At 45.0% G+C, this 27600-nt stretch overlaps 1 protein-coding gene across 1 annotated transcript in view; it reads right to left on the bottom strand.

The window, feature by feature from the left end:
• Positions 1 to 27600, bottom strand: part of LOC102185944 (kinesin-like protein KIF28P) — a 68494-nt gene that overhangs the window by 12702 nt on the left and 28192 nt on the right. Inside the window, exons 7-15 of the mRNA XM_018060243.1 lie at positions 21102 to 21213; positions 19897 to 19964; positions 17389 to 17466; positions 12853 to 12981; positions 10633 to 10673; positions 9680 to 9807; positions 7533 to 7677; positions 3363 to 3481; positions 2609 to 2716 (exon numbers count right to left, since the gene is read on the bottom strand). Of these exons, the coding sequence (XP_017915732.1) occupies positions 2609 to 2716; positions 3363 to 3481; positions 7533 to 7677; positions 9680 to 9807; positions 10633 to 10673; positions 12853 to 12981; positions 17389 to 17466; positions 19897 to 19964; positions 21102 to 21213 (928 nt within the window). The remainder of the gene's footprint in view (positions 1 to 2608; positions 2717 to 3362; positions 3482 to 7532; positions 7678 to 9679; positions 9808 to 10632; positions 10674 to 12852; positions 12982 to 17388; positions 17467 to 19896; positions 19965 to 21101; positions 21214 to 27600) is intronic.

Here is a 27600-nt window from a genome sequence, read left to right as displayed (position 1 = left end):
GCAGGGGTACAGCCCCAACCACCAGTGGGCTGTTTCCTAAGGAGCCCCTGAACCCCCAGCTGCCAGGGGACCCAGCCCTATCCACCAGACGGTCCAGGCCCCAGCCCTGCCTAGTAGTGCACCAAAACCAGCTCTAGGTTCTGCAGGACCATGCAACCAGAGCCTGCAGGACACAGCCTCGCCCACCAGTAGGTCCACAGCAACTCCAGGACCTACAAGACTCTGCAGCCAGAGACCTAAGACCTGGCTTCACCAGCAGGCCAGCACTAGCCCTGGGGCCCCACAAGCCTCAACCCAGCCCACCAGCAAGCCCACAGCAGCTCTGAGAAACTTAGGCATCTCGAGAGCTGCCTCAGGATCCAGCTCCACTCATCAGTGGCTGACACCAGCAGTGGGACACCCCAGGTCCCACAGGCAGCCACGTCAGGAACCGGTCTCACCCACCCACAGGCAACAGTAGCACCGAGACCCCTGGCCCTGCAAACAGAACCCAGCTCCATGCCATTCATCAATGGGCCAGGACTAGCCCAGGACCCCTGGGCTCCACAGCCAGTCACCTCATTACCCAGCCCCAGCCACAAGCGCCTGGCAACCTCCAAAAAGCAGGCCCTAGAAACCAACCAGACCAGGAGGCAGCCTTGCCTACCAGACCACCCACAGTAGTCATCCCACTACAACAGAAGGGCCACACAGCCCATGCGGGAGGCACCCCTAGAGCATACAGTCTGGAGACCAGAGGGGAGGGCACTTCTGGGACATAGGATGTCTCCTACAAAAGGCCACTTCTCCAAGACTGGGAGATGTAACCAACCTACCAGACACATAGAAATAAAACAGAAAGTTAGTCAAGATAAGGCAATAAGGAAATATGTTCCAAATAAGGGAATAAGATTAAAAAAACAACAACAAGAACAAAGTGAAGTGGAGATAAGCAACCTACCCAATATAGAATATAAGTAACCATCATGTTGTTCAGTCGCTCAGTCATGTCCAACTCTTTGCAACCCCATGGGCTGCAGCACACCAGGCTTCCCTGTCCATCACCATCTCTCAGAGCTTCCTCAAACTTGTGTCCGTTTAGTCAGTGATGCCATCCAACCATTTCATCCTCTGTTGTCCCCTTCTCCTCCTGCCTTCAATCTTTCCCAGCATCAGGGTCTTTTCTAATGACTCAGCTCTACGCATTGGGTGACCAAAATATTGGAGCTTCAGCATTAGTTCTTCCAGTGAATAGTCAGGGTTAATTTTCTTTAGGATTGACTGGTTTGATCTCCTTGCAATCCAAGGGACTCTCAAGAGTCTTTTGGTGGCTCAGAGGGTAAAGTGTCTGCCTGCAGTGTGGGAGACCCGGGTTTGATCCCTCGGTTGGGAAGATCCTCTGGAGAAGGAAATGGCAACCCACTCCAGTATTCTTGCCTGGAGAATCCCATGGACGGAGGAACCTGGTAGGGTATAGGGCATGGGGTCGCAAAGAGTCAGACATGACTGAGTGAGTAGAGAGAGAGAGACAGTTCAAAAGCATCAATTCTTCGGCACTCAGCCTTCCTTACGGTCCAACTTTCATATCCGTGCATGACTACTAGAAAAACCATTGCTTTGACTATATGGACCTTTGTCAGCAAATAAAGATGCTCAAAGAACTTCATTGCCGCTCAAACTTTTCTCTTGCTGCCGAGAGCGGGGGCTACTCTGGTTTTGGTGCATGGGCTTCTCGTTGCGGTGACTTCTCTTATTGAGGAGCACAGACTCTAGGGCGTGTGGGCTTCAGTAGTCTAGGCACATGGGCTTAGTTGCCCTGGACAAGGGAACAAACCCATGTCCCCTGCATTTGGACTACAAGGAGAGCAAACCAGTCAATCCTAAAGGAAATAAACACTGAATATTCATTGGAAGGACTGATGCTGAAGCTGAAGCTATAATACCTGGCCACCTGATGCGAAGAGCTGACTCATTGGAAAAGACCCTGATGCTGGGAAAGATTGAGGGCAGGAGGAGAAGGGGATGACAGAGGTTGAGATGGTTGGATGGCATCACCCACTCGATGGATACGAGTTTGAGCAAGCTCCAAGAGATAGTGAAGAACAAGGAAGCCTGGTGTGCTGCAGTCCACGGAGTCGCAAAGAATTCGACACAACTGCGCGACTGAAGAACAACACCTGCATTGGCAGGTGGATTCTTTGCCACCAGACCACCAGGAAAGCCCACCTTCTGGAGTGTTAATGAAAGTGTGCATTTTCTCATTGCTCAGAACGGTAGCCCTCTCTCTCGGTTACTCACACGAACACCATTTTCAGCTGGTGTTTAGGCTCCCTTCGGGTACTAAAACTTTCGAGTCATGATAAAAATAAATAGAAAGTGTTCGCTGCCTGTGGGTGGGAAAGATCCCAGGTCTCGGTGTTGTGTGGGATAGAGGAACCAGAAGGGGAAACTCGGAGGGTCCTCCTCTCCCCAGAGTCGGTCCCCCAGAATCCCACTCATACTTGGAGCCTATCTTGCCCCTTTGCTGGGGCTCCACAGGCTGTAGCAGGTAAAACTAACCTGTATCCCTAGGACACCTCCTCAGAAGCCCCTTGTGGAGTCACACACCAGCCCCCAGGGGCAGCCTCACCTGATGAGTCCTTTGATGGGTTACCTTCACCATGACCTCTTTTTGTAGGTCACAGCCCCTGGAATCTGATGAAGCTAAATTCTTCACCTTCAGCTCCATATTAAGTCCCTGGTAAGAAAAACACTTCTCACTAAATAATTTTACATTTCTCAGCACATACCATCTTTGCAATTTATTTTTCATCCTCTCCACACTCGGACTTTCTGAAAGAAGATGGTCCACCTCTTACTCCTTGGAATTCCCATCAAGGGAAATGACAAAGCACCCAGAATCTCTCAGCAGCATCCTGGAACTATTTCATGTGTAAGCCTCCCCAGGGTGACTGAGTCTTGTGCAAGTTTCCTGATGACTGAGATCCTGTGTCACCAGGGAGTGAATCTGAACCCAGGCCTTCTCTGGGGCAGAGAAGCCATCAGGATGCGTGCACCCAGAGAAGGACTCTGGAGGACAGTCTGGGGTGGGGTGGCCATGGTGGGCAAGCATTGCTCTGGCGTCTTGGTGGTCCTGGAGCACGGGGGGCCAGTGGTAGAAGGAACGGACTCGAGGCTGGGAATGGGGAGGCCTGGGGTGTTGACTGAGGCCCTGTCACTAGCTCACTGTGGGGTCTCGGGCAAAGCACCTGCCCTCTCCAGGCCCGAGGGTCTGGCATGTCTACACCATGAAGCCAATTCGGGGCAGTGGGAAAGAGACGCTCGTTGAATCTGTCCTCTAAGGTCCTTTCTAGAGCTGAGATTTTACCATTTTCTGCACTTACCTTCTTCAGCTCTTTGCTCATTTGATTTGCTTCTGCAACCAGTGGCATCAGTTTGACGTAGTCCTGGAACACAGCCAGGACACTGGGGTCCGCTTTCCCATCCCCACTGTTCATGGCACCTAGGAAAGATCGGAGAGGGAGGGGAGGTCACTCACTGGCTCTGGGATACTTTCAGCCATGAATAAACCTGCATGCTCTTTGCTTCCTTCGTTCAGTCATTCATTTGACTGTTCATCAAATATTTATATTTTCAATTTATAAATGTGTAATTTTTAAAAAAAAACAAGAAAGAAAACTAAGTGGGGAAGAAAAGTTACTACCTCCCTTGCTCGTCTCAACCCATGAATCTTGGCAGCATTGTGACAGGAGGTTCCCTGCCTCTGATTTTCAGACTTGGTCTTGTGTCCTTGACCCAAGGTAGCTCCAGACTGTCCAGTGAGGAGGCTGGGGCAAGAATAATACAGCTGGCTAAAGGAAGGTCTGGGAGCTTCTCCTGAAACCACAGCTGGTACAGAAGCAACTTGTCCTTACTTCTGTTTGGGGGGGCTTGGAGGAGGGGATTATGGACACGATGGGTGAGCCAATCCCCCCTGCCAGACCCTGGCTGGTGCTGCCTCCTGTCAAGAACTCTGTTATTTAGGGATTTCCTGTGCTAAGGTCTGACTCCCCAGAATTGCCCAACAGCCGCCTTGCTGAAGAATCAGTCTTTGCTGGTATTAAGCACCTTTGACTAGGGTCAGGGCTTGTTCAACCTCACTGTGCTGCCAGCCCTGGGCTGGAAAATTCCACCCTGTAAATGAATAAATGAGTATATAGGGTGTCCAGGCTTGGCATTAGAGTCTTATTGACTTGTTTTGTTCAGTAACTTACAGACAATGAACAAAGAAGTCATTTTCAAATCCATTTATTTTGCTAAAATTCTGAAGAGAAATCTTTGGTGCAGGAACAAAGGGAGGATCTACTTTGCACATATGTAGGTGCACCCACAACACTTTGCTCGTGGGTTTATAAGACAAGTTTGCACAGGCGCAATGTGAGATGCTCCACCTTTGGGAGTTCAGCATAGCCAGAGACCTTGGTGGAGCCCACACTCACCTGACTGAGCAGGGTTGGGGGTGTGGGTGGGCAGCAAGTGGGCCCTGGAACCACGGCCTCCCCTGAAGGGAGTGATCTGGGGTCTGGAGATGAGAGGGGAGGCAAGGTGGTCAAGAACCTCCATCTGAGGCAAGGGAAGAGATGAACAAAGAGAAATGACAAAGCTCCTGAATGTTCCTGCAGACAAGGACTCCCAGGTTGTTGTGGGGGAGTTGAAATACAGCAGTAGCTAGAGGGAGATGTAGCTAGAGGGAGATAGAGTAGCTAGCGAGAAGGCAATGGCACCCCACTCCAGTACTGTTGCCCGGAAAATCCCATGGACGGAGGAGCCTGGTGGGCTGCCGTCTATGGGGTTGCACAGAGTCGGACACGACTGAAGCGACTTAGCAGCAGCAGCAGCAACAGCAGAGTAACTAGAGGTCTTTTCTTATTGGAAAAGACCCTGAGGCTGGGAAAGATTAAATGCAGGAGAAGGGAACCACAGGGGATAAGGTGGTTGGATGGCATCACCACCTTGATGGACATGAATTCGACCAAGCTCCAGAAGTTGGTGATGGACAGGGAAGCCTGGCTTGCTGCAGTCCATGGGGTCACAAAGAGTCAGACAAGACTGAGCGACGGAACTGAACTGAGGAGGAGAAGGGGACGACAGAGGACAAGATGGTTGGATGGCATCACAGACTCAATGGACATGAGTCTGAGTAAACTCTGGGAGACAGTGAGAGACAGGGAAACGTGGCGCGCTGCAGTCCATGTGTTCGCAGAGTCAGACACGACTGAGCGACTGAGCAACAACGAAGGGAGATGGGGGTCCAGGTAGGGCTTTGTAAGTTTGTTTTTACGGCAGAAGATAGTGGAGCATATTCGCATGTGACGGAATGATCCATGGACAGCCTTTAGTGATGCAAAAGAGAAGGGGCTTTTCACAGACAAATGCTTGAGATAGTGAGAGGGGAGAGAACCCAGAGAACAGATGGAAGAAAATTGACAGACGTATTATGTTTGCCCATCCAGGGAAAACGAAAATAAACTCTGAACTGGAATTGGCCATATGAGTATGAACTTATGGTTTTACAGAACAGGTGAAGCTATAATATGTGTGGGGGAACACAGGTATTAATGTAGCAGTTTGCACACGTAGCTCCAGATCTTGATTTATAAATGTCATTCTTTACCAAAAGGAATCAGGATCCTTGGGGGAAATGACTGACAGCTGAGCTGGGACTGAAAGCCCACAAGATGCACCTGGAACACTTCTGATGCCAGAAAGTAAGCTAGTGCCTGATGAGGAATGTCAGGAAGACACAGAATTCAGCTTGAAGGGGTGCCCACTGACCAAAACAAGGATAGTTTGCACATCAAAATGAATTACGAAAGCAACAGATAACTGATTGAGTAAAACAGGACTCTGAGTCCACACTGACATAACTAAATGAATTAACAAATCAACAGATAAAACATTTCTTATAGTAACTTTGTTTTTTCAAATAAAGGTAGAGGAAATTGTGAAGATAGAAATTCACCATTTGACAAAAATCCATACTAATCATCCGATGATCAAAGGATGATAAAACTAGTGGATGAAATTGTAATGAGGTATAGGATATCTACATATCAAAGTCTCTCCCCATAAAATATTAATTGAAAAGATAGGATTGCTCTCAGGTGGCCTCAGCCTGCAGTGGCTGGAAGGGGGCTTCAGTTCCCCGACCAGAGATTGAAGTGGGGTTGTGGGGCTGTGGCGGTGAGAGCACCAAATCCTCGCCACTAGACCAGAGGACAGTGAGCAGGCCCCTGGCCCTTCAGCTTTTCAGAAGAGAATTCCCGCAAAGACAGAAAGTGTTCTTGCCATGGGCTGCTGTCTCTAGGGTCGCACAGAGCCGGGCATGACTGAAGTGACTTAGCAGCAGCAGCAGCAGCAGGGAAGTAAGTAAAGTCTTTATCAGGAAGGAAAAAGAGTATAGTACATGTGGATAGTGCTGGGAAAGATTGAAGGCAAAAGGTCACTCCCCTTTGAACCTTTAAGGAGCCTTTCTGCACATATGTGGTCAAGGAAGTCTTCTGACTTCGAGAATGAGAAATATGTGGTCGGGGCAGGGTCCCGCCGCCTCTCTTAACTGTCCTGTTATTCTCTCCTGGAGTTTTGGTCCACAGGGAGTGAATCTCCAGTCACTTAACCCTGGGGTAGCATTTAGCTCTTGCCTCAGGATAACTCATATTACAATGGAGAAACCTGGTAGACATCACCTTAACCAAGCGATCACAATTAACGCCACCAAAAATGGACAAACTGACCCCAGGCGCCTTCTGATGCGAGGCGCAGAGGACACATCATCACTTTGCTGGCATTCCTGCCAAAAACCGATCACCTCGATCCAATCATGAGGAAACATCCTAAATAGGTAAAAATGACTGGTCTTTACTCTTCAAAAATGTCAAGGTCATAAAAGACAAAAACAGACCTGGTGAATTGGTCCAGATTAAAGGAGATCAAAGAGGCGTGACAACTAAATGTGGTCCTGGACTGGACCCTGTATCCCAATTTTTTATAAGGGAGGTATTTGAAACAATTAGGTAAATATGCATGAAATTCATAGATTAAATAATGGTATCAATGTAAATTTTCTGATACTGAGCATTGTACTGTAGTTATTAAGAGAAAGTCCTTTTCCTTAGGAATAACACAATGAAGTGTTTAAGGATGCTCAGTCATGTCTAGCTCTTTGCGACCCCATGAACTGTAACCCACCAGGTTCCTCTATCTATGGGATTCTCCAGGCAAGAATACTGGAGCATCCTTCAATTCTCCAGGCAATGCCGTGCTCTCCTCCAGGGGATCTTCCCGACCCAGGGATCGAACCTACATCAGCATCTTTACCCTCATAATTAATTTTATGAATTAAGTAAATCTTCCACATGTGCTTACTCTGTATGAAAATCATACCTTAATTTTCTAAACATTGTATTTTGACACAAAGGTTATTTTCTTAAGGAAAGCAGGATTGCACACAAGTGAAAGCACTGCTTTCACATCTACCCATGGAAAATGCCAGAAGCCTGGCCTGGGCTGCTTACCGAGCTTATCAGCACTCACGCCCTCAGCAGCCGCTCTCTCCAGCTGGAAAAAGTCATAATCAAATCTGCTCAAGTCCTCACTGCCTCGCTCGGAAGGAAACCCAATGTAAAGGTAGGCGCTGTTGGATCCCAAAATAATCCGGTCCTAGGAAGGAGACAATGCGCTCAGAGAGAGGAGGGCAGAGTGAGTGAGGTCAGCCTGCTCCTCTGTGTGCATCACGGGACCTCATGAATGCCCAAACAGGGGAGAGACCTGTAAATGAGGAGGGAAGGGGGGCCTCTTGCTTTTTCGTGCTTTCGTTGACTAATCCTTTATTCCGCAGTCTCTGTTAGCCACTGGAGGAGTCAATGGGGACTAGACAGACCCATCCCTCCCCTCCAAGACTTGATAAACTAATGATGTAACCACAGCCTGTGCGGGATAGGGAGGAAAAGGGCAGGGCTTCCACAGAGTGTACCGGGCTAACTCACACTGGGGATCACAGAGCACCTCTGGGAAAGTGCACTATTTAAGGTGACACAGCTGGTAAAGAAGCCGCCTGCCAGGCGGGAGACCTGGGTTTGAGCCCTGGGTTGGGAAGATTCCCCTGGAGAAGGGAAAGGTTCCCCACTCCAGTGCTCTGGCCTGGAGAATTCCATGGACTGAATAGACCATGGGGTTGCAAAGACTCGGACACGACTGAGCGACTTTTCAAGAGTGCTAAGTTTTGGTGAGGCCGAGAAGAGTACTGTTGACCAGAGCCTGGAAGGTCTGAGCATCAGTCATGTGACCAAGGGAAGCCCAGGCAGAGCAGTGAGGCGAGAGAGGCAGATGATGGGCCCGCTCACTCTGGTGTCCTAAAAAGTTGGGTAACTGAAGGATTTCCAAGAAAGGAGTGGCTTGCTCCAGTGTGCTAGTCTAAAAGGATCTCTGTGTAGAGGAGTGGAATGGGTGGGATGAGGGCGGGGGGAGGCTCCAGAGGAAGGGGTTTTATATATATAATTATGACTGATTTGATGTATAGCAAAGACCAACCTAGATAGCATATTGAAAAGCAGAGACATTACTTTGCCAACAAAGGTCCGTCTAGTCAAGGCTATGGTTTTTCCTGTGGTCATGTATGGGTGTGAGAGTTGGACTGTGAAGAAAGCTGAGTGCCAAAGAATTGATGCTTTTGAACTGTGGTGTTGGAGAAGACTCTTGAGAGTCCCTTCGACTGCAAGGAGATCCAAGCAGTCCATTCTAAAGGAGATCAGCCCTGGGTGTTCTTCGGAAGGAATGATGCTAAAGCTGAAACTCCAGTACTTTGGCCACCTCATGCAAAGAGTTGACTCATTAGAAAAGACTCTGATGCTGGGAGGGATTGGGGGCAGGAGGAGAAGGGGACGACCGAGGATGAGATGGCTGGATGGCATCACTGATTCAATGGACATGAGTCTGAGTGAACTCCGGGAGTTGGTGATGGATAGGGAGGCCTGGCATGCTGTGACTCATGGGGTCGCAAAGAGTCGGACACGACTGAGCAACTGAACTGAACTGAACTGAAAGACCACCACAACATTGTAAAGCAATTATTTTCTAACTTAAAAAATAAAATAGAAGGCTTTCTGTGGCTTCAGCATGGAGAAGGGACAGGAGAGGGGTCTGGAGCCCCTGTACTACCGGCAGGGTGGTGGGGAGATGCAGAGAGCCCAATGTTGGCAAGGTGCTGGCAGTCCCTCTCCAGGGCAGATTTTTTTTTCTTCTTAATATTTATTCATTTAGTTGGCTGTTCCAGGTCTTAGTTGCAGCATCTGGGATGTAGTTCCCTGACCAGGGATCGAACCCTGCATTGAGAGCTCAGAATCTTAGCCACTGGACCATCAGGGAAGTCCCTCCATGGCAGGTTGTTAAAATCTAAAATATACAGTGTTAGAGCTGGAAGGATCTTGGTGAGCACCTAGTTTACCCCTCTCTGTTTTGTAAGCAAGGTCCAGGGAGGTGAAATGACTTCCCCCAGACACTCAGGGAGTTAATATCAGGTCTCCCAACTCCACAGCTGTGACCTCGTCATCACTGGGACACGGTGACAGAGGGACAGAAGGGGCTTAGCGCCCAGCCCTGCCGGCCTCACTCCAGCTCTCCTGGTTGGACTCAGGAAATCCTGTGGCTCCGCAGGGGAGTTTACCAAATGCTGCAGCTTCGTCTTGATCGTGATGGGCACCCCGTTAACGATGACGTTACATTTGCCGTATGGAGTCACCATCACTTTACCACCCGAATTCGTGAAGGAAGCATGTTTATCTGAAATTCTAAAAGGACAAGAAAAGTGACCAAATAAATCACAATTTTGGTGAACAGTGTACGTAGTTCTTTCTCATTTGCACAATTAGGTAAGGCCTACAGCTGCTAGGGAAGTCTGATGGGGCTCCTGTGCTCAGTGGGTGGAGGTGGAGAGGTGGGTGTGAGGGACCCTGCCTTGAGCAAGAGGGGAGACAACAAAGCAATTGTTTATTAGTAGAACCAACCCCCACTCCCAACTCCTCCCCACCCTCCTGGGGCCAGGAGACACAGAGTCAAGCTGGAGCCCACAGGGACTCAAGTCGGTGGGACGGAGTGGAGGGAAATGGAAAGAATGGTGTTTCAGAGGAGACTCTTGGGAAGGAGATTTAATAACAAGCTTACATATCGCCGAGAAGTTTAGGTCTGTTTCTTGGTCTTTATCTACACAAATCCAGACCTGAGATGTTACAAGATTTGGGGCCAGTACCACAGGCATCAGTCTGGCTCCCAACAGATGTCACCTGTGTGCCGTGACTGTGCTAGAATGACCCTGGGCTCCTCGGCTGCTGTGAATGTTTGAGAAGCTGAGACACACTCAGGCCCAGGGGTCCTCAGAGCAAGGTTTTAACCTAAGCTCAGCTGCAGTTCAGCCAATTCCAGACCTGTGGGTTTGGGGACCAGGGTCCCCACAGGAAGTGGTCTGGAAAGAGGGATGAGGGGATCCCCAGGAAGAATTGGGGGAAAGAGGCTAGAGGCCATTGGTCAGGGTGAGTTAGTGCCAACAGGCCCCTCCCTACTGGTCCCTCTCATCACCCACCCACCCTCTGCTGCCACCTCACACACACACCCACACACAAGGGCTGGGGTGGGCTATGGAGGGCTGAGGTCTGTCACAGGGGACTGGTCAGTAATGCCCCGAGTCTATTGGCTGGAAATCTGTGGGCAGTCATGACACAGTGGGGCTGGAAGCGGGGGAGGAACCCTGGAGCAGCAGCCTCCCTGGGAGAGAGGCCACAGAAGTGCGGCCCCTACTCTGAGTTTTCAGACCTATCTTGGGTCCCTCGGGGAGGGATCAGCTCCAAGTCTGGGCTTTGTGTTAGTCCAGTTGGCAAGGGCTCCGAGCACAGAAATGCCTTTGCTCTTGGTGGTGAGACCACGAAAGGCCCACGCCACCGTACTGGGCCTGTCCTCTTAACTCTCTTTATTTCCTGCCCCTATCTGCTCAGGTCCATTTGTGAGAATAAGTCCCTTTCTCCCAAGACCAGATCCAAGAAAACAAACTGAGCCCAGCAAGAGGGATTTTGGTAAGAGAAGAAAACCCTCCGATGTGATCTTCCATAATAAGTATTAGAGTGGGTCCTGAGATACGTCTGGTCAGTTCTCATCTTTGGCTGTCTGGCAGGGCTTGTGGCCTGCCTGCCCTGACAATGACTAGATGAATTTTGAGAGTGTCCTCTGGATGCAGTGGTCTCAATTCTGGAATGCTGGACAAAGGTGATGAGTCTGTCCACTTACCCCAAACCTTGAAGAATAATGGCATTTGAAGCTGCCTGACCAGCATCACATGAACCTGAAAAGAATTAAAATAACTTTTTTTTTTTTTTCAAAAATTTTCAGGATTTGATCTTAGTAACTTATCTGATGTTTGGGAAGTGCCATTTCCTCTCCAATTGGATCAATTGAAGGGATTTTCTCACTGTGATTTTCAATCATGATGGTACATGGACATCACCTTGCCTGGGGGATAATTGCTTTAATTTCTGCCTTTTTTGTGATATTCCCAACTTTCTGTTTATTTGCTTAGGAAAATATTTTTTATTTAAGAATGTGTCATTTATGTTAACATTTAATGGACTTATTATTGTTACTTTAAATAAATTTTAATTAATTTTTATTGGAGCATAGTTGGTTTACAATATTGTGTTAGTTTCTTCTGTGCAGCAAAGTGAATCACTTACACATATACATATATCTACTCTTTTTTAGGTTCTTTTCCCATGTAGGTCATCACAGAGTACTGAGTAGAGTTCCCTGTGCTATACAACAGGTTATTAATTATCTATTTTATATATAGTAGTGAGTATATGTCAGTCTTGATCTCCAGCCCCAACTACTGTCCTGCAAAAGCCTCTCCTGTCCTGAGTGTGCATAAGGCTAAAATGCAGAAGCCAGATGTGACCAAATACTGGTGCCACTTTCCAGTGGATGAATGGATAAATAAATGTGGTAAACACATAAAATGGTGCATTGTTCAGTCTAAAACGGGAGAAAATCCTGATACATGCTTCAATATGGATGAAGCTGGAAGACATTATGCTAAGTAAAGTAAGCCAGACATAAAAGGACAAATGCTGTATTTATAAAAGTACCTGGAATGGTTAAATTCATAGAGACAGGAAGTAAAATGGTGGTTGCCAAGGACTGGGTGAGGGGCTAACAGGGAGTTATTGCATAATGGGGACAGAGTTTCAGTTTGGGAAGACAAAAGAAGTCTGGAGATGGGTGCTGGTAATGGTTGCACAGGGCTTCCCAGGTGGCTCAGTGGTAAAGAATCTGCTTGCCAATGCAGGGGATGCAGGACACGTGGATTTGATCCCTGGGTCGGAAAGATCCCCTGGAGGAAGAAACGGCAACCCACTCCAGTATTCTAGCATGGCTAATCCCATGGACAGAGGAGCCTAGTGAGCTACAGTCTATGAGGTCACAAAAAGTCAGGCACAACTGAGCAACTGAGTGCGTGCACACATACGCGTGCACACACACACAAAATGGTTGCACAACAATGCAAAGGCACTTAATGCCACTGCACCGTACACTTAAAAATGGTTAACATGGTGAGTTTTCTGTAATGTGTATTTTACCATTAAAGAAGTTTAAAAAGAAAAAGAAATATGCCCAGGGGCAAAAGGCACGAACAGAACCAGAATCAACTGCTGAGGAAGTGCAAGGTCAGTTAACATCACTCTGCAAATTAGAAGGTCCAGGCCCAGACAATTCGGTCAGAGACCTTACGAACCAAAGCCAGCAGGCAAGTGACTCTTGACCCTCTTCCCTCTGCCTTCCCATGGTGTGAGTTGAGAGGGGTAAGTACCAGCCTGAATGAAGTGCTTGAGAACCCCTGTGAGCTGCGGGTCTTCATTGACGTTGAGAAGGTGGGGGAAAGTTTTCATCATCTGCTGCTCCTGGAGGAGAAACAGAGAAGGTATCCTCACCAGATGGGGCAGCACAGCCCAGAGGGCAAAGTTCCTTCCCAACCGCTGCTCCCAGTCCTCCAGTGACCTCATCACCCAAAAGGTGCTGATGGCAAAATGGGGCTGTGGCATCACCCTCTCCTGGTTATGAAAATGCATTTCATTCTTCAATACAGGTAGTGATTGGATTGTGATTATAGAGGATTGACAGTCAAATGGAACTGGAATAAACTATATGGGCACAAGGAAAGCTTTGAATCTGGAAGTTCTGATAAAGAGGATGAAAGTTCTTCTGGTTGTAACTATCCACACAAAACAAGAGTCCTAGGTTTTTCACTCTGGATCCCTCTTGACACTTGCAGCCAAGAGGCACAAACCCAGGTTACACAGGAGGTTATTTTCTTGGCATTTCTCTCTGCCATATGTAGCCACATTATGCCCACACCTCTAGAGTCCTTGGACCCTAACTCATCCTGACCTCCTGCAGCCACAGACCTCCACCCCACTCCACTCCCAACACTTGAGGCTCCCATTTATTCTGGCTCTAGGAAGCTTCCAGAATCTGGACTGGATCCCTCCTGCCACTGCTAAAGTCCTCCAGGGCTAGCCCATGACTCTGGAGCTTGTCCAGAGCCTCATAGCTTTGGGGAGTAAGGTTATGGGAGGGGTAGTGTTGACAGAAGGCAGAGAAGACATCTCCCTGGCCCAGGAACAAAGTTCACATCACAGCCCATTTATGATCTGGAGTTGGCAATGAATGCCAGACCCATGGTTCAGGATCACAACACAGTCCCCAGAAGACAATCATATTCCTCAAATTCTCCCCAAATTCTAATTTTCAACAGCTTTGAATTCTATCCTCAGCCTCATGCATCAGAGGCACCAAGGCCTCTCTGCCTCCTTTTCATGCCCTGCCATTGTATCCCCAACTCTGCCAATAATTTAAAGTCATATGTCACATACCACGTGTCACAATCACACATTACACATAATAGGTATATTATCTGATTACCCAATTATCCACCTGTCAGCAGTCCAGGTATCACTGAATGTCTGATTAAGGTGCAAGGCTGCCCCATCCCCTTCCCAGGTAGTCGGCCTCAGCAGGTGGAGGTGGTGAGCTCACCTGGGCGATGGCCACATAGTGCTGCTGCCATTCCCGCCGGGCCTGCTCCAGCTGTTTCGCCCAGCTAATCTGGTCACAGGGAGGCCCAAGTAAACAGGCTGGCAGCTCTGGAAGGAGGGAGATATTTTAAGCAAGTGAAGGCCAGCTTTAAGGTTTGCAGTGTCAAAGGTGAGGCGCAGAATGTTGCCATTCTGTTCTGAGTCGAAACAAGGGACTCTCAGCAGGAATGGGAAATGGAACTGCACTAACAGCCTGGAAAGTACTGTAAAGAAAAGGATCTTCATAGCAGCACTAGACACAATAGTCATGACATGGGAGCAATCTAAATGTCCATCAACAGAGGAATGGACAAAGAAGATGTGGTACACACATACAAGGGAATATTACTCAGCCATAAAAAATATCATTTGCAGCAACATGCATGGACCTAGAGATTATCATAAAGACAAATATTAACATCATATAGTATCACTTATATGTGGAATATTTAAAAAATGATACAATTGAACTTATTTACAACACAGAAACAGACTCACAGAATTAGAAAACAAAGTTATAGTCATTCTTCCAGAAAATTGCAGAGGAAGATAAACTTCCAAACTCATTCTATTTTTTTTTTAATCTAATTTATTTAAACCCCATCCTGAACCCTCCTCCCACCTCCCTCCCCATCCCATCCCTCTGGGTCATCCCAGTGCACCAGCCCTAAGCATCCTGTCTTATGCATCAAACCTGGACTGGCGATCTGTTTCACATATAATAATATACATGTTTCAATGCTATTCTCTCAAATCATCCCACCCTTGCCTTCTCCCACAGAGTCACCATCACCCTAATACCAAAACCAGACAAAGATGCCACAGAAAAAGAAAACTATAGGCCAATATCACTGATGAACATAGATGCAAAAATCCTTAACAAAATTCTAGCAAACAGAACATATTCCAACAGATTGCTTTGGCTATTCAAGGTTTTTTGTATTTCCATACACATTGTGAAATTATTTGTTCTAGTTCTCTGAAAAATACTGTTGGTATTTTTATAACAGAATATATTATTGCTATATTACAGAATATTTTATAAAAGAATATATTCCAACAACATATTAAAAAGATCATCCATCATGACCAAGTGGGCTTTATCCAAGGGATGCAAGGATTCTTCAATACTTGCAAATCAATCAATGTGATACACCACATTAACAAATTGAAAGATAAAAAACATATGATTATCTCAATAGATGCAGAGAAAGCCTTTGACAAAATTCAACATCGCTTTATGATAAAAATCCTCCAGATAGCAGGTATAGAAGGAACATACCTCAACATAATAAAAGCCATATATGATAAACCCACAGCAAACATCATCCTCAATGGTGAATAACTGAAAACATTTCCCCTAAAGTCAGGAACAAGACAAGGGTGCCTACTCTCACCACTACTATTCAATGTAGTTTTGGAAGTTTTAGCCATGGCAATCAGAGAAGAAAAAGAAATAAACAGAATCCAGATTGGGAAAGAAGAAGTAAAACTCTCACTGTTTGCAGATGACATGATTCTCTACATAGAAAACCCTAAAGACTCCACCAGAAAATCATTAGAGCTAATCAATGAATATAGTAAAGTTACAGGATATAAAATTAACACACAGAAATCCCTTGCATTCCTGTACACTAACAATGAGAAAACAGAAAGAGAAATTAAGGAAACAATTCCATTCACAATTGCAACAAAAAGAATAAAGTACTTAGGAATAAAGTTACCTAAAGAAACAAAAGACCTATATATAGAAAACTATAAAATACTGATTAAAGAAATCAAAGGTGACACAAATAGATGGAAAAATATACCATGTTCATGGATTGGAAGAATCAATATAGTGAAAATGAGTATACTACCCAAAGCAATCTATAGATTCAAGCTACCAACGGTATTTTTCAGAGAACTAGAACAAATAATTTCACAATTTGTATGGAAATACAAAAAAACTCAAATAGCCAAAGCAATCTTGAGAAAGAAGAATGAACCGGAGGAATCAACCTGCTTGACTTCAGGCTATACTACAAAGCTCAGTCATCAAGACAATATGGTACTGGCACAAAGACAGACATATAGATCAATGGAACAAAATAGAAAGCCCAGAGATAAATCCATGCACCTATGGACACCTTATCTTTGACAAAGGAGGCAGGAATATACAATGGAGAAAAGACAATCTCTTTAACAAGTGATGCTGAGAAAACTGGTCAATCACTTGTAAAAGAATGAAACTAGAACACTTTCTAATACCACGAAGTGAAGTGAAGTCGCTCAGTCATGTCCGACTCTTTGTGACCCCATGGACTATAGCCTACCAGGCTTCTCCATCCATGGAATTTTCCAGGCAAGAATACTGGAGTGGGTTGCTATTTCCTTCTCCAGGGGATCTTCCCAACCCAGGAAACAAACCCCGGTTTCCTGCATTGCAGGCAGACGCTTTACCCTCTGAGCCACAAAAATAAACTCAAAATGGATTAAAGATCTAAATGTAAAACCAGAAACTATAAAACTCCTAAAAGGAAAACATAGGCAAAACACACTCTGATGTAAATCATAGCAGGATCCTCTGTGACCCACCTCTCAGAGTAATGGAAATAAAAGCAAAAATAAACAAATGGGACCTAATTAAACTTAAAAGCTTTTGCACAATGAAGGAAACAATAAGCAAGGTGAAAAGACAGCCTTCAGAATGGGAGAAAATAATAGCAAATGAAGCAACTGACAAAGAATTAATCTCAAGAATATACAAGCAACTCCTGCAGCTCAATTCCAGAAAAAATAAGCGACCCAACCAAAAAATGGGCCAAAGAACTAAACAGAGATTTCTCCAAAGAAGGCATACAGATAGCTGACAAACACATGAAAAGATGCTCAACATCACTCATTATCAGATAAATGCAAATCAAAACCACAATGAGGTACCATCTCACACCAGTCAGAATGGCTGCTATCAAAAAGTCTACAAACAATAAATGCTGGAGAGGGTGAGGAGAAAAAGGAACCCTCTTACACTGTTGGTGGGAATGCAAACTAGTACAGCCACTATGGAGAACAGTGTGGAGATTCCTTAAAAAACTGGAAATAAAACTGCCATATGACCCAACAATCCCACTGCTGGGCATACACACCGAGGAAACAAAAATTGAAAGAGACTCGTGTACCCCAATGTTCATTGCATCACTGTTTACAAAAGCCTTGGACCTGCGCTGACCCCTGACTCAGTTTACCTGCCATTCTGCAGTTTCCACACCCGAGCAGCAGTCTCTCGTTCTCTCCCCTGGACTCCCTCATCAGGGTGGAGGTGTTGACAACAGCTTTGTTCCGGATCTTCTTAGCCCTGTGCAAAGGTGGACACACACTCAGGCCCTGGGTCTTCCGCAGCTGGAGCAATACTACCAGAGTACTGGCGGGAAACTGGTCTTGAATGGTCAAAATGGGAGCCTTTCACTTCCTGTAACTTGAGATTCCACTGTGTAAGTTTCCAGTAAACCACTAAGACCAAAAGGGACTCAGTGACATCCAGGGCTCAAACATTAGCCACTCAGCCCAAGCCTGGAGTCCACCCCCAACGTGTTCTGGGCCCCAAACACACTCCCCCAGTTGGGCTGACTTGGTTAGTGAAAACAATCTCTACTGTTTCTGTAACAACACAAACCCTGGAGGCTTCCAGCGACTGCTCTGCCGTGTGTGCCAGGCCAGGAGTGGGCTTGGACTTTGCCTAGTTCAGGGTCTCCAACCTCCAGGATCTAAGGCCTGATGATCTGAGGTGGAGCTGATATAATAACAATAGAAATACAGTGCACAATAAATGTAATGTGCTTGACTCATCCCCAGACCACCCCTAATCCCCCCCCCACCTCTCTTGACCCCCAGTCCCTGGAAAAATTCTCTTGCATGAAACTAGCCCCTGGTGCCAAAAAGTTGGGCACCGCTGTCCTAGTTCACTCCTGGCTAGTGCTGCATGGGACATACTTATGCTAAAACATGACTTGTTCTTTACCTGAAATTCAAATGTAACTGGGCATCCTATATTTTCATTTGCTACATCTGGCAACCTTACTTCTTTCCCCGAGGAACAGGGTTTGCAAGGCTTGCCCCCAGTCACAGAGACCACGACAGATCCAGGCCTGCAGCCCAGGACCCCTGGGGATCATTTTCTACTTCCTCGGCATCACACAGTCTCTCATGTAAAAAGTTCTAGCAACAGTTTAGAATTGACAAATGGAGAGAAAATGAACATTCTACATAATACTAAGGGCTTCCCTGGTGGCTCAGACTGTAAAGAAGCTACCTGCAGTGCAGGAGTCCTAGGTTCAATCCCTGGGTTGGGAAGATCCCCTGAGGTGAGCATAGCAACCCACTCCAGAATTCTTGCATAGAGAATCCCATGGACTGAGGAGCCTGGTGGGCTACAGTTCATGGGGTTGCAAAGAGTCAGACATGACTGAGTGACTAAGCACAGCACAGCACATAATACTAAAGGCAAAATTCAACCTTAAGTTCTGAGTTTGTAGCACAGATGTTGGAAAAAAATAGAGAAAAACAAATGGAGCAAAATGATACTGAGGCCTGGCAGTGAGAAATGAGAATGCAAGGGTTTGTCCCTAAAATGCAAAGGCCTTTCCCTAGAGAAGAGGCCAAGGAAAAACTGAGAGAACTACTTGGAGACATCACAACAACTGTCATTTTGAGCTTCAGCCCCATGCCAGGCAGAACTTAGCTAGGAACGGTTCTTGAACCGTCTCACGTAGTCTTCACTCAGCCCAGAGAGGGAGGTATCACCTCCTTCAGCATGTGAGCTCACCAAGGGCAGGGAGGTTCAGGTCTCAGAGAGAGTAGGGCCAGATTCTGTCTGACACACTGGCCCGTAGACCTGACAAGTGATGTATTAGAATAGGAAACATGTTCATTTCACATGCCAGCTCCGGTCACCTAGAACACTGGCCGAGAATTCCAAGCTCCTGAATGAAGCTGACGGGAAAGCTGCAGAGGGGGATTCTCCACGTCGTCCACGCTGAATGGGATGGAGGGGTGGTGACGCCATGGGGTTCCAACCCCTGGTTACAGCCTCCCTCTCCCCAGACCATCACTTTCCCAAAAGGGTCAGGGGAAGCAGGCTTCTATCTGCCTTGAAAAGCAGAAATGGCTCGGCCACAGCCTCTTGCCAGGACTAACTGACAGGAGTGGGCTTGCTTTCTGGGCCAAGTGGGAAGGCAGGAACGTGTGTGGACAGCCCCTCCCTGGGAGGAGCCATCTCTGCCCTGCTGTGTGGGGCCTGGAGATATGAGACACAACAGAGGGAAAGGGGCAGGGCCCAGAGGTGGTTCCCAACTTTGGGAGCCTCTTACATGCTCATCTTTATCATTAGCACAAAAAATCCCTGCCTGCCACTATTCTCTACCTGTGACCCAGAGGACAAAAAGAGAATCTGTGAATGGCCATGCTATTTGACAGAAAAATGCAGAGAGACAGAGAACTGAGCACTTCAGGGGTGGGTTCAATGCATCCTCCCATGAATTTAAGCCTGTGGCTCCTCCCCCATCCAAGACTGCAGTGACAGAATGAGAGGCTAGGAGGGCCCTGAGCCCTATTTCTGTTTCCTCTTATTTATTTTCTTTTCTTTCCCTCTTCTCTCACAGATCATTTTGTTCTTCCTTTTTCTGGACCCTTTCCCAAGACACCAGCTCATCAAGTTTAAAGGCACTAGAAGAATTTGCCAAATTTAGAACTTAGAACCACTATAGATAATAAGTATTCATAATCGTACCTTTCAGCATATCTTAGTGTTGATAAAGTTTCCTCATAGCAGATGTCAGCTGGACTTATTGCTGCTATCTGTAAACAAATATCCTTTTCAGATTTTGTTTTTTATATAGGATATATAGCTATTGTTGGGCTTCCCTAATAGCTCAGTTGGTAAAGAATCCATCTGCAATGCTGGAGATCCCAGTTTGATTCCTGGGTCAGGAAGATCCCCTGGAGAAGGGATAGGCTACCCACTCCAGTATTCTTAGGTTTCCCTGGTGGCTCAGATGGTAAAGAATCCCTCTGCAATGCACGAGACCTGGGTTTGATCCTTGGGTTGGGAAGATCCCCTGGAGCAGGGCATGGCAATCAACTCCAGTATTCTTGCCTGGAGAATCCCCATGGACAGAGGAGCCTGGTGGGCTACAGTGCATGGGGTCACAGAGAGTCAGACACGACTGAGAGACTAAACACACAGCACATAGCTATTGTTGATTTTACACAGCTAACATTCATGGAATATCTTGGAACTTGTGATTTGTTTAAACTTTACAACTCAGAAAACTGAGGCTTAGATAAGAATAATGGCACCCATAACTGGCAGAGCTGGGACCTGAACCTGCCCTGACTTGAACAACTGTGCCGCTAATCTCTGTACTACGCAACCCTCGGCACTGAGTCCCCAACAGATTTCCTCAGGACTTTAAATGACAGTTGAATGGTGGCACTGCAGAGACTGATAAATAAATCATTACTGAGTACCCACTTAAATGGTTTCAAATCTGGTATTGACTTCAGCTTAACAGTTCTAGAATTTAAATGAGAAAATAAACTTTTTGATGAGCTGGAGGTGGGCAGGATCACTGAGAGTGAACAGGAGGGAATGTGACTGCCCATGGGGCAGCTCCTAATCTATGGGCCTGGAGGCCATGATTCAGAGCATAAGGGCCTGATGAATAATCATTTACCTTTGTTCAGCTTTGCAACTTTTAAAGCTTATTCATTGTATTTCATTTAATCATCACAATCACAGTTTCAAGGCGATATCGTGATCTTCACTTTAGGAAGGAAGGAAATGAGGCTCCACAGTCAGTGTGCTGAAACTGAGAATCTTGTCAAGAACTGACAAGATTCTTGTGAAGAGTAACTTTAATTATAATAACAATAGCAATCGTGACAGCTGCGTGAGTCTAAACAGTCTAAAATATGGTAGGAAAGTCACTTTACCAGAGTAGTTCTGCTGTTCCCACCCAGAGCTGACTGGAGCAGTTTGGTCAGTACAGAGTCTCTGTAGGGAACATGGAGGACTTTCTTCCCCATGGCGGCATCAGCCAGAGCACTAAGTGAAAAAGAAATAAAAAACAACAGAAAGTTTTAAACATATCAAAAAGAAATCTGCCTCTTTGTGGATGAGTCAGAAACATCCCTCAAATATCCTTGACAACCCCATATACCAGACATGGAGGAACATCCAATAGTTGATATACCTTCTGTACAAGGATACTGGCATATTGCAAGATAGAAGCAGCTGGCTCCCTCTCCAAGGTCAACCCCGGGGAAACAATAACAGAGAGGGAGACCCAGATCTGGGGCCCTAATACAGTAAACCTTGGGAGGAAAACGCAGAGCCTGCATAGAAAGGTATTTTTGTGTGTGTACACAGAAGGGTTTTGACCTGAGGGAGAGGGTGGTAGGCTAGCAGTGTGGAGACAGGAATGGGGAGCAGATTTAAGTGCTTTCTGGTCTTTCTCTCATACTGCTTTAGGAAGATCTCATACAGTTAGGACCTGATAGGCTACAGAATCAAGTAAGAGTGAATGAGAAGTAAATGTCACTCAGGGTACTTCAGAGGAAGCAGTGTTGGCATTGAAGAGAGTGGGGAAGAGGGAGGAAATCCCATCTCTGATAAATTATAATCACAAATAAAGAAAAGAAATCAAAAAAATTAAGCTACCAGGTTTAGAAAAGAAACAAAATGATCATCTAGAAAGGTTTAGATACAGCAATTGAAATTTAAAACCCTATGGATAAGTTCAACAGTTTAGTTCAATTCAGTTCAGTTCAGTTCAATCACTCAGTCGTGTCCGACTCTTTGCGACCCCATGAATCGCAGCACGCCAGGCTTCCCTGTCCATCACCAACTCCCGGGGTTCACCCAAACTCATGTGAATTGAGTCAGTGATGCCATCCAGCCATCTCATCCTCTGTCATCCCAGTCTCCTCCTGCCCCCAATCCCTCCCAGCATCAGGGTTTTTTCCAATGAGTCAACTCTTCACATCAGGTGGCTAAAGTATTGGAGTTTCAGCCTTAGCATCAGTCCTTCCAATGAACACCCAGGACTGGTCTCCTTTAGAATGGACTGGTTGAATCTCCTTGTAGTCCAAGGGACTCTCAAGAGTCTTCTCCAATACCACAATTCAAAAGCATCAATTCTTCGGTGCTCAGCTTTCTTCATAGCCCAACTCTCACATCCATACATGACCACTGGAAAACCATAGCCTTGACTAGACGGAGCTTAGTTGGCAAAGTAATGTCTCTGCTTTTGAATATACTATCTAGGTTGGTCATAACTTTTCTTCCAAGGAGCAAGCGTCTTTTAATTTCATGGCTGCAGTCACCATCTGCAGTGATTTTGAAGCCCCCAGAAATGAAGTCTGACACTGTTTCCACTGTTTCCCCATCTATTTGCCATGATGCCATGATCTTTGTTTTCTGAATGTTGAGCTTTAAGCTGACTTTTTCACTCTCCTCTTTCACTTTCATCAAGAGGCTTTTTAGTTCCTCTTCACTTTCTGCCTTAAGGGTGGTGTCATCTGCATATCTGAGGTTATTGAGATTTCTCCCAGCAATCTTGATTCCAGCTTATGTTTCTTCCAGTCCAGAGTTTCTCATGATGTACTCTGCATGTAAGTTAAATAAGCAGGGTGACAATATACAGCCTTGACATACTCCTTTTCCTATTTGGAACCAGTCTGTTGTTCCATGTCCAGTTCTAACTGTTGCTTCCTGACCGGCATATAGGTTTCTCAAGAGGCAGGTCAGGTGATCTGGTATTCCCAACTCTTTCAGAACATTCCACAGTTTATTGTGATCCACACAAAGGCTTTGGCATAGTCAATAAAATAGAAATAGATGTTTTTCTGGAACTCTCTTGCTTTTTCGATGATCTAGTGGATGTTGGCAATTTGATCTCTGGTTCCTCTGCCTTTTCTAAAACCAGCTTGAACATTGGGAAGTTCATGGTTCACGTATTGCTGAAGCCTGGCTTGGAGAATTTTGAGCATTACTATACTAGCATGTGAGATGAGTGCAATTGTGCGGGAGTTTGAGCATTCTTTGGCATGGCCTTTCTTTGGGATTGGAATGAAAACTGACCTTTTCCAGTCCTGTGGCCACTGCTGAGTTTTCCAAATTTGCTGGCATATTGAGTGAAGCACTTTCATAGCATCATCTTTTCAGCTCAACTGGAATTCCATCACCTCCACCAGCTTTGTTTGTAGTGAGGCTTTCTAAGGCCCACTCGACTTCACATTCCAGGATGTCTGGCTCTAGGTGAATGATCACACCATCGTGATTATCTGGGTCATGAAGCTCTTTTATGTAGAGTTCTTCTGTGTATTCTTGCCACCTCTTCTTAATATCTTCTGCTTCTGTTAGGTCCATACCATTTCTGTCCTTTATCGAGCCCATATTTGTATGAAATGTTCCCTTGGTATCTCTAATTTTCTTGAAGAGGTCTCTAGTCTTTCCCATTCTGTTCTTTTCCTCTATTTCTTTGCATTGATCGCTGAGGAAGGCTTTCTTATCTCTCCTTGCTATTCTTTGGAACTCTGCATTCAGATGCTTATATCTTTCCTTTTCTCCTTTGATTTTCACTTTTCTTCCTTTCACAGCTATTTGTAAGGCCTCCCCAGACAGCATTTTGCAATTATTGAATTTCTTTTTCTTGGGGATGGTCTTGATCCCTGTCTCCTGTACAATGTCATGAACCTCCATCCATAGTTCATCGGGTACTCTGTCTATCAGATCTAGTCCCTTAAATCTATTTCTCACTTCCACTGTATAATCATAAGGGATTTGATTTAGGTCATACCTGGATGGTCTAGTGGTTTTCCCTACGTTTTTCAATTTAAGTCTGAATTTGGCAATAAGGAGTTCATGATCTGAGCCACAGTTAGCTCCCAGTCTTGTTTTTGCTGACTGTATAGAGCTTCTCCATCTTTGGCTGCAAAGAATATAATTAATCTTATTTCGGTGTTGACCATCTGGTGATGTCCATGTATAGAGTTCTCTTGTGTTATTGGAAGAGGGTGTTTGCTATGACCAGTGTGTTCTCTTGGCAAAACTCTATTAGCCTTTGCCCTGCTTCATTCCATACTCCAAGGCCAAATTTGCCTGTTACTCCAGGTGTTTCTTGTCTTCCTACTTTTGCATTCCAGTCCCCTATAATGAAAAGGACATCTTTTTGGGGTTTAGTTCTAGAAGGTCTTATAGGTCTTCATAGAACCGTTCATCTTCAGTTTCTTCAGCGTAACTGGTTGGGGCATAGGCTTGGATTACTGTGATAGTGAATGGTTTGCCTTGGAAACGAACAGAGATCATTCTGTTGTTTTTGAGACTGCATCCAAGTACTGCATTTCAGACTCTTTTGTTGACCATGAGGGTTACTCCATTTCTTCTAAGGGATTCCTGCCCACAGTAGTAGATATAATGGTGATCTGAGTTAAATTCACTCATTCCAGTCCATTTTAGTTCACTGATTCCTAAAATGTTGATGTACACTCCTACCATCTCCTGTTTGACCACTTCCAATTTGCCTTGATTCATGGACCTAACAGTCCAGGTTCCCATGCAACAGTGCTCTTTACTGCCTTGGACCTTGCTTCTATAACCAGTCACATCCACAACTGGGTATTGTTTTGCTTTGGCTCCATCCCCTCATTCTTTCTGGAGTTATTTCTCCACTGACTTCCTGTAGCATATTGGGTACCTACCAACCTGGGAAGTTCCTCTTTCAATATCCTATCATTTTGCCTTCTCATATTCTTCATGGGGTTCTCAAGGCAAGAATACTGAAGTGGTTTGCCATTCCCTTCTCCAGTGGACCACATTCTGTCAGAACTCTTCACCATGACCCATCCATCATGGGTGGCCCCACACAGCATAACCCCACACTAGCCAATCTGATCACATGTACCACAGCCTTGTCTAATTCAATGAAACTAAGTTCAACAGTAGACACCATGATAATTGAATTAGTGAACTAGAGAGTTCAAAAGAAATCTAGATTGCAGCCTGGAGACAGAGATGAAAAATCAGAAAGATAGGTCAGGAGACATGGATGACAGGAAAAGAAGATTCAAATAGGGTAATTGAAGTTCCAGGAGAGAAAGGAGAAAAAAAAATATGCAGAATCAATATGTGAAAGATAATGACTGCGAATTTTTTAGTGTTGGTGAAAATCACTATCATAGAGCTATGGAGACTAAAAAATTCCAAGCAGGATAAATAAACTGCAACAGAATTAAATTGCAGAACACCAAATAAGAAGAGTTTAAAAGCAGATAGGGAAAAAGATTGTCTTCAGTGGAATAGTAATTAGGCCAACAACAGAAAACAGTAGAATGGTATCATTAATAAGCTGAAAGAAAATACTACTTATCTAGAATTATATACCCAGCAAAATTATCTTTCAAAAATGAATTGAAATAAGAAATTTCAACCAAACAAAAACTAAAGTTGCTGTCAGCAAATGGTCATTTAGGGAAAATCTAGAGAATATTTCAATCAGAAGGAAACTGATTTTATATAGCAGCTCTGAAGTTTAAGAAGGAATGAATAAAAATAATTTAAAAAATAGATAAATGTGAATGAACACTAACTGTATGAAACAGTAATAATAATATTTGGGGGTTAAAGAATAAAATTAGAATATATGTCAACAATGACATATGTAAGATGGAGATCTTCGTATTATCCAAGGATGTGTGTGCTCGGTTGCTCACTGTGTCTAACTCTTTGCAACCCCATGGACTGTAGCCCACCAGGCTTCACTGTCCATGGGATTCTCCAGGCAAGAATACGGGAGTGGATTGCCATTTCCTTCGCCAGGGGATCTTCCTGACCTGGGGTGGGGGATCTTCCTGACCTGGGGTGGAAGATCTTCCTGACCTGTGTCTCTGGCATCTTCTGCATTGGCAGGCAGATTCTTTACCACTGCACCACCTGAGAAGCCCATTATCCATGGACAGGTTGAAGTATTTATTATTTTTAGACTTTGACCACTGAGCAGATGAAAAAGCCAGGAAATAGTTTAAAAAAAAAACATGTTGAATTTTGACATATGACAGAGGTAGCATAGAAGATCACTGGGAGAGGACAGACTATTCAACAACAAATGAGACCAAAAAAAATTGATAATCTGTAAGGAAAAAGTAATGAAAAGGATGCCTACTTTACACACAGAAATCAACTCCAGATAGACAGGGTTTAAGCACAAATATTCTTAAACACACAGAAAATGAAAAAATGCAAAACATACACCACAACTTCTGCTCATCAATAGACATCTTTTAAAAAGTGAAAACACAATCTACTAACTGGGAGAAGATACTTATGATACATATACCTGAGAGAAGAGTAATAAAAATATGTTTAAAACATCTACAGATCAATGAAAAAGACAGTAAATAAATAGAATAAAGGGGAAAACATAAGAACAGGTATTTTTTTGCTAAAAAAGAAATCAAATGTTGTTCAAGCTTGCTAGTAACCAGGGCTCTCAAGACCACAGTAAAGTGTGTTTGAAAGTGAAAGTCGCTCAGTCGTCTCTGACTCTTTGTGGCCCAGGGGACTGTACAGTCCATGGAATTCTCCAGGCCTTTCCCTTCTCCAAGGGATCTCTCCAACCCAGGGATAAAACCCAGGTCTCCCGCATTGCAAGTGTATTCTCTACCAGCTGAACCACCACAGAAGCACAAGAATACTGAAGTGGGTAGCCTATCCCTTCTCCAGGGGATTTTCCCGACCCAGGAATCGAATTGGGATCTCCTGCATTGCAGGCAGATTCTTTACCAACTGAGTTATCCCAGAAGCCCAGAGTATGTTTATGCCCATTTAATTGGTAAATGTCAAGAAATCTGACAACATCAAGACTTAGAAAAGATGTGGATTAATGGGGTATGTTATACATTGCCACTGGGAATGTTAACTGGACTAACAAATTTGGAAAACAATTTATCACCATCTAGAAAAATTAGGTATTCACACACCTTGTATATAAAGCACAATAATTTCAGTTGCCGATATAAAAAAATCCTTTAGTATATTGATACTCAGTGACTTTATGAGAATGTTCATAGTAGCACTATTTGTAAAAGACAAAAAAAAAAAAACCCAAAACAAAACAACAGCCCTGGAAACAACCAAATTAACAATTAACATGAGAATGAAGGAATAAATCGTGGCATATTTCCACAATGGATGACTACATAATAATGAAAAAGAAGTAATAACATGGGTGCTGTAACAACTGCTACTGTAACAACATGGATAAATCTCATAGACACAATGTTTAGTAAAAGAACAGAAAATAAATTAACTAGAGCCACACATAAGATAGATGGATATTGTTAATAATGTTGAATCTAAAAACAAACTATACTCCTGGGTATATACTAAAGAGAAATGAGTAATTATTTTCCCCAAATTATATGTACAAAAATG

The sequence above is a fragment of the Capra hircus genome, chromosome 16, assembly GCF_001704415.2.
Source record: "Capra hircus breed San Clemente chromosome 16, ASM170441v1, whole genome shotgun sequence".
NCBI lineage: Eukaryota > Metazoa > Chordata > Mammalia > Artiodactyla > Bovidae > Capra > Capra hircus.
This window is presented reverse-complemented; position numbering and strand designations above follow the sequence as displayed.